This window comes from Physcomitrium patens, chromosome 25 (genome assembly GCF_059467195.1).
Source record: "Physcomitrium patens ecotype Gransden chromosome 25, ASM5946719v1, whole genome shotgun sequence".
In the NCBI taxonomy this organism is placed as follows: Eukaryota; Viridiplantae; Streptophyta; class Bryopsida; order Funariales; family Funariaceae; genus Physcomitrium; species Physcomitrium patens.
In genome coordinates, this window is record NC_143434.1 from 9,919,400 (window position 1) to 9,935,049 (window position 15,650).

General features: G+C 37.8%; 2 protein-coding genes across 4 annotated transcripts; both read right to left on the bottom strand.

Moving 5' to 3' along the window:
• Positions 1-3,332: 3,332 nt before the first annotated feature.
• On the bottom strand, positions 3,333-5,418 carry LOC112277205 (uncharacterized). 2 transcript variants are annotated; one of them, XM_090247601.1, is made up of 2 exons: positions 5,289-5,418; positions 3,333-4,687 (listed from the first exon to the last, which is right to left on the bottom strand). In XM_090247601.1, the coding sequence occupies exon 2, from the start codon at positions 4,511-4,513 to the stop codon at positions 4,043-4,045; it is 471 nt and encodes a 156-aa protein (XP_090103727.1). In that variant the 5' UTR covers positions 4,514-4,687; positions 5,289-5,418; the 3' UTR covers positions 3,333-4,042. The 2 variants fall into 2 exon arrangements, with proteins under 2 accessions (XP_090103727.1, XP_024365048.1); XM_024509280.3 differs by having other exon boundaries at positions 5,233-5,418.
• Positions 5,419-10,457: 5,039 nt separating this feature from the next.
• LOC112277101 (uncharacterized) lies at positions 10,458-15,430 on the bottom strand. Of its 2 annotated transcripts, none has more exons than XM_073531203.2 (3): positions 13,259-15,430; positions 11,527-13,125; positions 10,458-11,374 (listed from the first exon to the last, which is right to left on the bottom strand). In XM_073531203.2, the coding sequence occupies exons 1-2, from the start codon at positions 13,779-13,781 to the stop codon at positions 11,732-11,734; spliced, it is 1,917 nt and encodes a 638-aa protein (XP_073387304.1). In that variant the 5' UTR covers positions 13,782-15,430; the 3' UTR covers positions 10,458-11,374; positions 11,527-11,731. The 2 variants fall into 2 exon arrangements, with proteins under 2 accessions (XP_073387304.1, XP_073387303.1); XM_073531202.2 differs by having other exon boundaries at positions 11,675-13,125; positions 13,259-14,261.
• Positions 15,431-15,650: the final 220 nt, after the last annotated feature.

Consider the following 15,650-nt stretch of genomic DNA (forward strand, 5'->3'; position numbering starts at 1 on the left):
CAGAGGCTCAAAGAAACGCTTTGGAAGTAATATTGGATAAAAGCACAGAAACATCAAATTACTATTATTGTATACTCACCATGAAAAATTCTTTGATGCAAGTAATTACCCATCATCAAACAAATTACCTCTCTAAATTCATTAATTTTTTATATTATAGAGGCTTTTATATAGTAGCAAATACATAAAATTGTTCAAAAGGCTCCTAAATTTTTTAGAAAATAATAAATAAATAAATACTTAAATAAATGCTTTGATCTTTTTTTATAAAATATTATAAAAAAAAACACTTTAATTCATTGCATGGGAATCAAAAGAATATAAAATTGTACAAAAATGTGTAGAAGATTTTAAATGATTGAATATCTTAACAATCTTATTTTATTTAGTTATGCATGGTAATCATTGATAGTATAAATAGAATTTGATCGTGGATCAAAATCACATGAGTGGTCAACTCTCTTGAGCTAGATAGAGAATATATATTCAATACCTTATTTTAGATTGTTAGCTCCTAATGCTAATAGGATATAGGTATTAGAAGCATGCTTATAGGTTTGCAAAGTATAGAGAATCAATGAAGGGACTAGTCTTTGGTGAACAAATCTACAAGTTGAGCTGAAGTTGGGATGTATTAAATATCAATGTTGCCAAAAAAAAAGAACCTCGTAGCTTGGATAGGTTGATAGTGTAGATTTTCTATTAAAAATTGATATTAGATGATATCCTTCTATATAGAAGTTCGCTCTAGAGCAGGTAATAAAAAAATATTTTTTATATAATTCACAATATCTTTAAGCTAAGTTGATAAAGAGTTAATAGCAAATCCATTGTTGATGCCAAGCGTGATAATAAAGTAGTGTTTAGATTTAGAGATGTATACACATAGATTAGTTTCAATGGATTTGAGATTAAAATTCATAAGGAAATCATAAAAAATTTGATAGTAGATCTGACTTAATTGCTTTAATTCATAGAGGCTTTTGAGAAAGAGATACATAAACATTGATGCATGTTAATTTGTGACTTTAAAATCCTAAGGTTGTTGCATGTATATTTTGTATTGAAAAAACCAATTTACATATAAAATTAAATAATTTTCATGTATTATTGTGCAATAATGGCAAAGATGATTTGAATGGATTTGTATTTGATAAAAGAGTTGAATATTTGATTGTAATCCACTCCATACTTATGTGTGTAGTCTTTTGTAATAAAATATGTTTTAAATTTTGGTATATAGCCATCAAAGTTAATCTTGATCAGATAAATCTACTTGTCCTTCATTGATTCCCTTCTAAAGATGAGAGGTATAAAGTGCTAAGTGTTATTTTTGAAAATGAAATAATACTCATTGTCTATCACTTGTTTCTATGTAGCAACTTTGGAATTTGTAAAGGCTTCTTTATATGTAGTTGGATTGTTAGAGATGTATTTGTTAAATACAAAGCTGACAAAAGATTTGAAGATGATATAATCTTATAGATAAGATGGCATGTCACAAATGCAAAGAAGTCTCAATTGAAGTGGCAATATAGCTTGTGTTGTTATTTGTGTTGTTGATGAGTTTATGCTCTAGCTTTGAATTGACAAATAGAATTTAGATCAAGTATGTGGCATGTGGTTGTACTTGCTTATTATTGGAGTGGTGAAAGATAGTGTGTTAGTAGGTGCAACATCTTTGGACTCCTTGTAAACTAAAGTAATTTAATTTCAAATCGTATTCATAGGCTTAGAGGTATTTGTATCTTAGAAATGTCCAATTGAGCCTTTTTGAATAAAGAATAGTCTTTAAAATGCTTTAAAGATGGTTTTTCTAAAGATAAAAAGTTTATCAAAAATAACCTCTTAAATTATAATCATTTTGTGTTAATGTGCATCCTATAGCCAATATATTATTATATTGATGTAATAACCAACAAAGATTATTTTTAAGCTTTGAGAATTTAATTTTTTTTTATTTGCCTTGGAGACATGTGAATATGCAACACACTCAAAAATCCACAAGTAAGACACCAAAGGCATTTGTTCAATTCAAAGTTTATGGAGTATTTTGTTACTTCTTGTATCAAAAGTAATGTTATTTAAGAAATTGGCAGCAGTTTGCATTGCTTCTTTCTAGAAGCTTAGATCTAGTTTGTGCTCATAGAATATAGTGCGTACACATTCTACTAGAGTTTGATTCTCTTATTCATCATTGCTATTTTATTATGGACAATGGAGACTTGTAAGCTCGTATTGAACATTGGAATCAACTAAGAAACAAGTGAATGTTATGCTTGAGAACTCCTCTCATTAATTATTGTAGAGTTGTTGAATGTGGTTTTGAGTGGCTTGGAGAATAAGAACATTAAATTCTTAAAACCTTTTGCAAACATCAAATTTGTGTTGAATGCAATAAACAATGGGATATACTAAAAAATTGTCTTTGAAAAATACGAAGTATTGAGCCTTTTTTAATGAAGCTTTGTTTATTAGTCTACCAATGTGATTGTAGAAAAGAAAATCAATCTTCTTGGCTTTTGGTGAAGATTGCTACTTTAGAAAGGATTTTTTGCTTTGATATGGATTCACCAAGGTTGTTTAGCTAGTTTGTGAGTTGCTCTATGCAACTTACATGGTCAACTATTGCAACATTGGGCTTCATTCTCATGTCAAAAAATTGTTGTTATAGTAGTTGTATATTTTTCATAGCATTTTGTTCATAAACTGTACACAAGCAATGCCACATTTGATTAGATATGTGACAATTCATCAATCTATGCATGAGTTTCTTGTCTATAGCAAAAATGACAAAGGATTGGCAAGTTACATCCTTATCAGTGCATTCCTCTTTGTCAACACACGACTCCCTTGGAGTTGTTCCATTTAATATGCCTAGTAGCTTCCTTGCACAAAGCAAGATGCTCATTTGTAATTTCCAAACTGGAAAATTTTCCCCTGTGAGTTTGTCTATGTTTATGATACCAACGCTCGTGAAATCTTTCTTGGAGGAAGTTTATGCAATAAAGACAAGGATTTGACTTTGAACTAATCAATCTGAAACTTCTTCTTGAACTAGTGTAGGTTTTATATGGTGACGGTCGTCGCAGATTTTCTCTTCCATCATAGTGAGATACAACAGGAAAAGGGGGAGGTGGTCAGGAAAAAAAAAGAAAAGAGACTTGAGTCTGTTTCTTGCAAAAAGTTAATCAAAAAGTACGCTGGATAAGAGAAATAAGCAAATTTTAAGATGACTAAAAATTGGCGTGGGACAACAGAAACATGTGCCCATAAACTGTTGATAGTAAATGGAAAAAGACAGGTAAATGCTTTGACCCTTGCTCATACAGTGTCATAGAAAAAAGACTTTGATTCATCACATGAGAATCAAAAGAATATAAAACTAGGCAAGGGTTTTAAAGGATTGTGTGTCCTAACAAAATGATCCTAACGATAATCAGGTACTAATTTGGGAAACCTTTGTTTGGAAACTCCATTAAATGCCGCTTTTCTGAACTTAGTTTCTCTGTATGCGAACCATATCAGAGAAACCCAATACTATGAGTATCAAACATTGGAAGGAAGGTGCAGCCTGTAGGTTCTTCGAAGCCTGTGTTTATCTTACTGAAACGGAGCCACAGGACCTTCTGATATCATATCAGCGATTATAACAAAAGCTGCAGATGAACTTGGATTAACTGAGGAAACTAGCATCTGTCGAAGCCAAATCGATGAACCATGCATAGACAACAACTAAATTGTCGGTTCAAACAAGCCTCAGTTGCGTTTCCTCCATAATCTCTTAAACTATACAATAATCGTATAAGACGAGTCCGGCATGAGTATGTACAATGCAAATGTTTTGCTTCCTCATCCAATCTACTCAAGCGCGCCTTTGAGGCATGTGGTCCATCGAGAATCAGTAACTCGAAGGACCCGCTTTGTCTCGCTTTGTCTGCGAAGACGTTGACGAAATCTCATTCGGTGGAGCCCTCGAGGATTCCTTGAACGATTCAGAGCGGGAACCGAACCAATTCAGATTCTCCTCTTCGGCGTCTCGTCAGTTGGTAGGCGAAAATTTGCGGTAGCTGTTGTACTGTCCAAATGTCTCGGGTTGCTGGTCGTAATGATCCAGGCTTCGCATCGCATAGTTGGAGTTTGGCGCAGAAGTATAATTGTTTCTAGGGGAAAAGGAACCTTCATCGAGGTCAACTTTGCCCAATGCGGTTTTGCTGCGGAGAAGGTCTTGGAAGTATGTCTGAGAGGTTCGGGGGTTGCCTTGTTGGACGTTGGCGGTGGGAGGAGGAGGAGCAGGAGAGATGCTTGGCGGAGGGTCAGAAACGGATTTTCCCCTTCTCTCTTCTTCTGCACCTGTCAGTTTTAGCACCAGGTCCATGAAATCGGTGCAGGTTGCTTCGACTACAGTGGTGGGGACCTTCTTTGAGGGACGCTTGCGCTTCTTCCTATCTGCGGTGCCCTTGGGGGATTTCGTGCCCAGGGTGTGCGTGATGATGTCTTTGCCGCTAGCCATGGTATTAGGGATTTAAAACACCTGCGGATGATGTTAGAATTCCCGGCCAAATGTATCTTCAGTTTCGAATCCAAGGGATATTGGTTCAGTTAGTGCTGCGGAGGTTTGAATATTGCTCCAGAAAGCTTCAATCTGAGTAGTAATGTTCCTGAATGGTGATGAGACATAGAATTCCTGAAAGACCAAGTAGGCGACGTAAGAAACACTGTGCCGAGATTTGAAAAACATGCGATTCACTCTTCTCCCAACGCTTCTTCAGATTGCGAACGTGCACTACAAGTTTGGACGATTTATTTCTCAGCAATGCACACAATACTAGGATTGCAGCGTGAGTTTTGTGCTGGCCTATACTTCGATCACAATGACAACTGAAATTCAAAAGCTCAGCTTCCGAAATTAAATCGAATTCAACGACACATCCTCGATCCCCAGGCAATCTCCCACTAAAACAGCTCTTAGAGGAACTTACAATTCACAATCTACTAACTAAGCATTCTTCTCACTTTCCCTAATTCAATTCTCATGACTCATAATTCATCACCTCCCAATTCCAATTCCTCAAACTAGAAAACCCTGGTCACAATACCACAATATGCTCCAAAAAAAACTCCGCTCAAAAGCTGTGCAGCCTCTCAAACCACCCATCAAAAACCCCAACACTCTCTAACGCTACAAACCCATCGATAAACGAAACCAACACGTCGAGAAATCGGACTTACTAGCGACAAGAATTGGCTGAAAATCGCTGTCTCGCATACGGAGCAAAAAAATTCACCTTTATACTTGGCGGCGGTTTCTGTCTGCGCCGCGATGAAACGGATCTCACTCTCGCTCGCACACACTCTTTCTACCTTTCTCTCACTCCACCCAGATAGTCAGCAAGGGAGGACTGAGAAAGACGATTCACTTGAAAAGGCCGATGAGTGCCAGCAACCAGAGCGAGTATATGCAGATTCCCAAGTCAATAACCACGCGCTTTGGTTTGTAATTGCATATCGTCCTAGTTTTCGGCGTCCATAGCACACGGTTTCCCTCGGTCAAGGCCAGGACCCTAGCGTTTGACGCCAGACCTAAGAAAGCATTTCTTTGTTGCGCGCGCATCCGCCGGAGAAGGGGTCAATCCGGAACTTTCCAACATTCAGCGGCTACATGCGCCACGCAGCGCCTGATTCGTCAATCTATGGCCGCAGCTCGGCGCTGCTGCGTGTGTAAATCCAATTCCAAGGCATCGATGGATGGAACGATGGATGGATCGATCGATCGAAGGAGGAAAGTAACGAGGGCATCATCGTCACTGCTCCTTGGCAGCGGCCAGTCGAAGTCTGAATCCATGCACCATCGTCCCCGCATTTCTTCGACCAGCAAACCCTAATCGCGAAGCTCCTCGCAAGGGGGGGTTCTGTTCATCCAAAGGTAGTAATTTCATTCATCGAACCTTCTGGCGGTAATCCTCGCGGTCTCGTCACTCGGCCAATATTTTGCACCTCCAAGTATTTTTGAATTTTTAACTTTGAGTTGTGTTGTGTGGGTCTGTTTTGATGTGTTTCCAAATGTGAATGTAGAAATTCTTAACTCTTTTTAGTTTACGTGTGTTTTCTCATTTATTTTTATATGTTTCATTAAGATGTGTGTGAGGAATTAAGATTGCTTTGATTGAGTTAAATCCAACATTTGGTTTCAAGTGGTGTTCTTCTTTTGCTTAAGGGTGTTGCCGATGTTACAATAGTTTTTGCTACTGCCACAACTTGCCACCCACTTAACCTGTTTTTTTGGTCTCTTTTATTCCTATACATTCCTATATATATTATTTTATTTTTTATTGAACCATGGTGAAATGGTTGTGGTGAAAGTAGCTAAAAGAAAAATTTGAATAAATTTTATATGGAATTGTGGTGGCAATAGCAAAATTTGTGATGACATTAGTGATACCCTTGATTTTAAGGTATGAAGTTTTTGTGTAATATTTTTCTTGTGAAAGCAGTTTTTTTAACATCAAATAGTAAAATTATGTAAAAGTGATGTCACATGGGATAGCTTTTAATGTACCTTTTTGGACATGATGCCCTGCTTTCTTTCAAAAAATGAATACAAAAAATAGAAGTTAAATGCACTGAACTAAAGAAATTCAAGAGGAATTATGGTAAATTAATCTTTTCCATATGCAAGAAATGGTCTCAGTATTCATGATTTGCTATAAAACAAAGTAAAGTTTTAAAAATGAGAAAACACAAGCTCTTTCTATTTCAAAAAACAAGTTTTAAAAGCAACAAATATATTTATAGAATGTCATTTTTTAGAATATATATATATATATATATACATATATATATATTTTTTAAACAAACTGCATATGGAAAAGCATCTTGAGTATATTTTTAAAATATCAGAGATCTAAAACAAAGAAAATTTGTTTTAAAATAATTTTAATTTTAATGAATTTTCTTTACTCAAATCAGATAAATTATACAGAAACCATAAAAACCATATATATATATATATATATATATATATATATAAAGAGAGAGGGATATATATATATATATATATATAAAGAGAGAGGGATATATATATATATATATATATATATTAATTTGACACACTTAAAACTTATTTCCCTTCTACTCTTGCATTGCCTAAGGTTTCACACTTTATCACTAATATCTCAATTTTGTACCTGGTGATGTGCTAATTTTAATGTGAGGTGAGAGGAGTAGAAAATTTTAGAGGCATTGCAGATGGAATTGTAAAGAAAGACAACATGAAAGGTATGACAAGAAGAAAAGTTTTTGAGGATGCCAAATAATGAAAATGATTAACAGTAATTTATATTTTACTAACAACCAAACTAAGATTTAGGTAAGTTGATATAATATTTCTTTATATATAAATATTTTTTTAATACTTTAATCTAAGAACAAATTTTTAACTAAATCTTACAACCACAAAAATCTTACTTACTTTGTATAATTGATATTAGTTCTTTTTAATATATTCATTGAAAAAAATTTTGAATATAAATTTAGATATGATTTTTTTTAATGAGAAGTTGGCCTTAACAAATAAATTTTATTTTTGAATATTTTGATATTTAATAATAGATTATTTAACCCAGAAAATATTTAATATAACACATATGATATTACTGTTTGAAAATTATACTAAGTATTTTTCAAAATTGATTTTGCAGTTTCATCATAGTTTCAAATATTTACTTCCATCTACATTCAAATCTTCATACTAAAAATTTATCTACTTAAGGTTATTTTAATTTAATATTGATTTAAAAATTAACTTTTTTTTCATCTTAAATAATATCTAAATGAAATTAATCTACACTAAATGGGTGGAAAGAATAAAGTTTAAACTCCAAATTCGTATATATATATATATATATATATATATATAATATTTCCTTACTTTATTATTTTCTTACCATGTATTGTTAGTTATTGATAGTCAACAAATTTATATTCCAAATATATTGTTCTAATTTTTTATTGTGATATATCTTTAAAAGTATATACTTAAAATTTATAAAGACAAGTTGTGTTGAAGAATATATATATAATATAATAAAATGTTTTTCCTAAAAGTTTCACAATATGTTTACCATATTCTAAGATTGTTATTATTTCTATTTTAATATTCTGTTTTGTTTTGCAGATTCACCTAATCTTTCAGATGATAATAAAAATAACCCTTCTCTAAGAAAAAGGTTTTTCTTTAACTAAAATACGATTATATCTTAAATTTATTGAAAATATAACTTGTATTTGGTACACAAAAATGTTTTTGAAGAGCATGATTAAGATGTTGTGATGCATAATATATTTTTTATGTTGAAGTATAAATTAATAGAAATTTTTTTATTCTTACGATTGATATTTTAAATTCTGTCTTTTTTCTTTTGATTTTAAACCACCATTATTAATTTAAGTTATTGTAATCTCTTTTGAATTTCTACTTACAATATTATTTGTTGAGGCACATATTAGAGAATTATTTTTTTATCAAACTTCTCATATGACTTATTGTAACATCTCTTATAATGCTTTATATACTATTTTTGTAATAAGAATTCTTAACTACTTTACTATGACTACCATCTAATAAAAGCATGCATCTTATATTTAATGTTTCAAGAAAAATAGAAATTAATTTTTAATGGAAATATTTAATTTCAATCTCCGATTATTATTATTTTTAATTCACTATTGCATGTTTATGACCTCCTGTTTAAGAAGTTTTTACAAATGTTTTCACAGACATGTCACATCGTTTTATAAAATTGTCATACACAAAAAGATATTGTATTGTAGATTATTATAAACCACTGTATCTTCAATATTGCAAAACAATTCCGTTATGTATATATGCATATATATATATATATATATACAAAAAAAGAGTAGACAAACTCTGTCTACCCCTACTGCATCCTTTGCATAGAATAACAATTGTATATTAAATATATTTTTATGTATATATAAAAAAACTAAAACATTTGTCCAAAAGGACTTGTTTCAACACACCCAGAAATTGTTTCTGAATTTTCATAGAAAAAAATACTTTATTTTATGATGATTTATATTCAATTTCACTAATTTAAGTTGTGTGCAACCAAAATGTCATTTGTGACATTTTACTTTGGTTTTATTTGAAATTTAAGAACTAATATTTTAATTAAAGATAATTTAACCAAATATTACAGTCAGTTGTTGTTATTATTAGTAATATTATTATTTTCTAATAATAATATATTTTAAAATTCATAAATAAAAATCTAATACTAATTATTTGAGTAGAATCTATTAACTTCTTGTTTTCCTTCTATTGTTTGATATAGTATCAAAAAATCCTCATTAACAAACTTATGCAACTTCAGTTCATGTTAGAAAATTTATAATCTTACAAATATATTAACCATAATTCAAAAGATTGTCTCTAAGTCACATGGACCAAAACAATACTTATGCTCGCTTTAATAACTGAACTAAATATTATGTACATAAAAGAAAAGCATTGTGATGATGTTTTTAACCCACTGATGAAAGGATTGAAAGATTCAAAGAATAATAATTTATAATTGCAAACATCTTACATCCAATCATGTAGTAATCAATATTATATGTTGTAACTAATTAAAATCATAATGAAATTAAAATACTTTATGTGTTCCATAGTTGAGATTTGAGTTAATAACATAAATATAAAAACGTGTTGTCAAATATCAAAATTTATCTTGACACATGATTCAGTTGTTGTTATTAAGAATAATTTAGTACATTCAAAAAAATATATGTCATCAAGTCTCGAATTTCAAAAAAATCGATTTTGGAAGCAATTATTTAAAGATAATTAACATAATGAATAATTATAAAACTTCAATACACATCAATAAGTTTGAAAAATGAAAATAATTTGGTGTTATGATAAGATTTAAAAACTGAGTAAATTAAAATAACTCAATCAAATAATTTCTTACTTAAAATAAAAATCCTAAATTGCTATATCTCCAAAGTTGATTGTAGATTATTATTTTTTATCATGACTAAAAATTAATATTATGAACTAATTGTCTACAAAGAGATCACATGGGTGTAGTGATATCAATTGGGAATGTAGCATTAATATTTCTCTCTATCTATCTATATACATCTCCATCTTCACAGCAAACCCCATTTCAATTTGTACTCTCAACTTGTCCAATTCTTTAACTCCTAAGTGAAGTTTCCAACCACCACTTCGAAGCAATTTATTGCAAACTTACAACAGAAATAATTTAGTTCTTTTAAAGAAATCAGGCTCTCAGACATCATACATCACACGAGACAGACTGACACCAAAGGTGGGTCACACGAAAAAAGAAAAGAAGAATGCTTAACAAATTCTATGGGATAACACAAGAGCCGAATCCACTGCAAAAGCATGAAATCAAAACATATATGAAATACACACTCAATGTGACAGGCTTGGTTTTGTAAATAATATTGTCAACATCGTTGTCGATGAGCTCGTGTTTTAGGGTAATCGATGAAATTGTGTTGTGATTCTACAAAGTGGGCAATCCTACAAATCAATTTGTTTGTATGAGATGGGGAGTGACAGTGTTTCTGACACCGAAGCAAACGCTGCCAAGGCATGGCGACTGCAAGATTCTGCAACAAGGTGAAGCCAGATCTGCGGCGTGGAAACCGGGAAGCAGCAATCTCTAACCTGCTCGAAGAAATCGTATATCTTGTAGGAATCGAGATTTCTTTATTACACGGCGATGCCCAGCTGTGTGCAGACCGACACCATTGGGACCAGCATCAAGGGTCGTAAACAATCTGCTGCTATACCCAATGGTAGACATTGCAACAGAAGAGGTATGAGGAGAGCAGACGTTGTGGGGATCGATAACTGTGGAATCGAGAGCCTGGTCTTGTGGGGATTGCTGACTGTGTCGACGTTGGGAAAGCTGGGTTTCTAGAACCCAGTTAGTTGATGGGAGTCAGAGAGAGAGGGTGTGTTGGAAACTGCGTTGATTCAGGAGCCTTGTCTTGTGCACCACGCCTTGGCACAGCATCATGATCAGTCCCCCATATTGCTGCAGAAAGGTGGGGTTCAGGAGCTGACAGCCCCTGGTAGAGTGTACGCTCTACAGATTCAGCGAAATCTTACCGGCCATTAATTGCCAAAATCGAGTGCCGTTTCTCCACTGAAAGTCGGGGTCTGTGACGCTTGCAAAACATACCACGCTCCAATGCGCCACAGCGAAAGCCCTAATGACGATGGCGTGATGTTCCACATGCTTCGTCATTCAATTCAAGTGAGACGAGAAGAAATGCGGGTGCCTTGGGTGCCACGCAGATCCCAATGCTAAAAAAAACAATTTGAATACTGTAAGTCCAAGGAACGATCTATTCATTCCAGTGAAGCGTGGTAGATACACAGAAAAAAAAAAAAAAAAAAAAGAAAAAAGAGGGGGGGGGGGTATATTTGGTGGGACCTAGAGTAGGAGAGTGTAATACCTTCGCTATCTATCTAACGTGGAGAACCCAGGGCCGCACGTCCTGGTTCAATTGGTTAGTTTCTGAAGCCGATTGGTGACGACAAGTTGTACAAACGCAACTGACACTAGACGTAGTAATACAAGGCAAGCACAGCCAGAGTAATCACCTGCACGGAGATGCAGCTGTGTGCAGAATTGAGCCAAAAGCGATGTGATACTGGATGTCATCTGATATCTGCTGTGGAGTTTTGCTCTTGGTATCCTCCCGCGCCTCGCTTCTTCCAGAAAGAGGAGCTTCGGGCAGAAGCCTTAGCAGGTGCCAACGAGGATGCAAAGCTCGTGTCCTTGAACCAGTAGCCATCGACTGGAATCGTCGAATTGACATCTCCGGGATCTTTTACAATCGTACAAACCTCCTCGCCAGGTTTGGACGAGACGAAAGTGCCGAGGAACTGGTTTACTCGGGCTTGCTCCGTGGAGACATCGGCACCGCCCCACGGCGGATCCATTACAAACTGGTGGTGCACGGCGTAGACTTTCCTCGGACTGACAATGTGCCTGCGCTCACCTTCTCCGCCTGGACAAGGCGCGGGGTGGTTCCTGTTGCCACAGTTCGGCAATGCGAGACGAAATATCATTCTATCCGTGGTCCACTGGTCGGTGGTGTTGTCGGCAGTGGCACAGTATGCCGAGCTCCACCGCTGGTTGCCGAAGGCAATGAAAGGCTTGTCGCTGTTATCGCGTACAACGTCAAGCAGGTGGTGCGGGGAGAACGTCTGAAGGAACTCGTGGAAGTCCCAGAGTACTGCCCAGTCTGCGAAGAAACGTGATCTTTGCACGCAGTCGTTGCGCGACAAGTGAGTGCTCGGAAACTGAGATGGTCCGCCGACGAGGTCCATGTCCGCGCTCAAGTCGACCACGGTGGCCATGTGTTGGTCGAGGAGGGGTTGCAACACGCGGCGCGTCGGCTCGTCAAGCGCTACTCCAGCGTAGAAGAAGTAATGGATGCGCTCTGATCCGAGGAGATGGTGATGGTACACCAACCATTCCTTGAGGTGATCTGCGTTAAGTTTCCCCCAAATGGGAGGAGTACACACAGCGAAACGGCGATCCAAAGGCCCTTCGAACTGGATCTTATCGATGGACTCCGGAGGCTCACTCAAAAGAGGAATGTACTCACCCGCCGATGAGTTCATAAAGAGATGGCCGCCATAGCCATTTGAGCCGGCAGGATCCCCAAATTTGCACTTGACAACAATCACAACGTATGGAGAATCGCCATCCTTTAACAAGATGGTCCGTTTCTGGCCATACTGCACCCCACGACCATCTTTCTTCCTCTCCATAGGCGAGGAAAAGCCCGTTTCAGAAGCAGCATCCCACTCTACCCAACTGCAAGAATCCTCTTGCGCTTCAAAAAACGACGGAGGAAGGAGGCTGGGAGCTGCGAGGCCCACTGCCGTGAACTCATCAAGACCAAACCGAAATGCGCTGAAGCTCATAAGAGGGTGAAGAGGCCGCCCAGATACTCGAAACTTGTAATCACCTTGCCGTGGCGCCATAACAGGCGTCATCTCCGCAGTCTTGGAATGCAAATCCGGGCAATCCTTTTTCCTCCCTACGCGTACGACATCCAGTTCAAACCTTGAGAACAGGGAATTGAGCAAACCTTGAAAGGCTACTGAGCAATAGAATTGTCGGCATTCACAATGAAGACAAAAATAGAGGGAAAGATGAAACTGTGCCCATACCTTCACCCTTGTATCCCTTGAGCTTGAGCTTGAGCTCCGCCACCTCAAGCTTTATCTCCTCCATTTGCTGGAGCTCCTCAATAACTTCAGTTAATATCTCGCCGGTGGGTCCGTCTAAGGCGCTGCTGATGTCCAGCCGCGCACCTTGCGAGTGATCGGCAATAATGTTCCTCGCGTCAGTGTCGGTACCGTTCACGATTACCACTAAGCCTCGGTCCACGGCGTCTCTCACCAGCTCCCGCAACGACCTCTCGGAATCCCCTGACGAGACCGGCACTGCGGTAGGTAGCTCCGGGAGGGTCGCGGGATATCTCTTGGTCGCGGGGAACTTGACAGTTTCAGGCTCGTAAATTTGCGAGAGGCCATGTGTGTCAGTCACTCGCAGCACTTGTCCCTGGCGCGAATGCAACCTGTTACTACTGTAAAAGCTGAACCCCGCGAGCATAAGTGCGCCCAGAAACGCAAACACGATCGGTAATCTTCGCAACGTGCGGTGGAAGCCGCCCACAAGCTTGCGGCTCATCTTGCACCAATTCGATCAATCTTGAGAAACGTCGATCGTGCACGCATTCTGAGAAATCACTCGCTACCACGGTGGATGTCTAAAACCCGAGACATTGCTAACCGATGTGGATCCCTGAGGAACCAAAGCCAAAGACGTGAAAACTTGTTAGGATGCAAAGTCGATGAGCACGAAGCTTACGTCTAAATGAGAGCACCATTGCAGCTTCTTGGGCTGTTGTTCGAAGACAGCAACCTACACACAGCTCAAGAAGATCTCAACTGCCACTGCGCTAAGGGGACTACCACTTCACGCATTGTTATTATGAGTTCCCCGATCGGCCACTTCATGTAGCCTTGCAGGATACGGACCACGGGTAACGGCCTAATCGAGTGCCCGCGTACATCTCACTCGATTCCGCAAAACGACCTCGACGGCATGATTCGGTCGACGCACCCATGCCTCGCCACGAGGAGAAATGTAGGTCACGAGATACCTTGCAAAAAGACCCACGCGTGTATCTGCAATGTCTAAAGAAGCTCACAGACTACAAGACCCGCTGCGGGTGAGCTTAAGCCCGCCAAATAAGGTTCGCACGCGAGAGCTAAATGAGGGAACTGTTCATTCGTTTTAAAATAACCCACAGCCGATCATTACTCTAAAATTAGCTTCTCAAAAGGTGCTCTTTAAGTCCGATCCGCAAGTCGTTGAAACGCGATGTGTCATAATGTGATTGGGTGCGACTCAATTGAACTAGGACGAAATGAACTGTGGAAGAGTATTGTGACGAACTCTGTCACTAGCAAGGCAGGATTCTGCCTCAGAAAACTTGCGACAAAAATTGAGCTCGAATGCTCAACTGATTCAGCAGTTCATGGCTTTTCACTCCGTCATCGTCTGTTTCGATCTCTTGAGCTGTGAAGTTCGGGAAGTGTGATATAAATGAAAGTGGGGGCAAAAGAGGCCACCACACGGCCAGGAAAGCAATATCGGCATGGGAACGGGAAGCCAAATGCGGGCACCACTTGCACAAGGCAATTTGCATCAGCAGAGGGCGTAGCGAAATGGTCCGCAAACTACAGGTGGAACGTGTTAAGCGTAGAACTGAAATGCTCCAGTGGGCTCGAGCTCGACCATAGCAACCACATTTCATCTCTAGATACATGTAGCGTACCCACGACAGCCCAAAAAAAACAGAAAAAAAGAAAAGAAAAGAAAAAGCTATTTTTTCAACTACTACTGACAAGTGCCCACGATCAAGTTACAGTCTGACCCCAAGACTCCGGCACATCGTCAACAGAACGACGCACACATCAACTACCCCATTCGGGGATTCGGAATCAAAGATCAGCCAGCAACAGTGGAGAGAAGACCACACAAAAACAATCATAAACCATAAACGAATCCAGATCCTCTAAACACAAAATAAACCCATAAATCAAAATCCTTCTACTTTGAACAACACCAACCAACCATATCCTTACACATGGGAATCGTCCACGCAAGACACCAGTCACTACAACCGTACCGCGCCACCGCCGCCACCCTCCCCCCCTCCCCCCCAAATTCCTTCAACCTGAGGGGTAAAATTGTCCGCTGTAAACAACTCCATATTTGCAGTCATACATACATACATGCCCTACAACGCCAACTTCGTACTGATCCAGGCAGAGAGTAGGGTAGCAGTTGGAGAGATGCGCCGCTACAGTCCAGGTGAGAAGAGAGTAGGAGGACCCGTTAAATCTATCGATCTCCAACCAACCAATCAACCCACACCACATATACCCCCCCCCCTTCAAATTCCACTCACTCTCTTAGTCCCCGAGGTCTTCGTTTCTGCCGCTGTAGCCAGCCCCGCATCGGGTTGCGTGAGGCTTCAGTTACACGCCC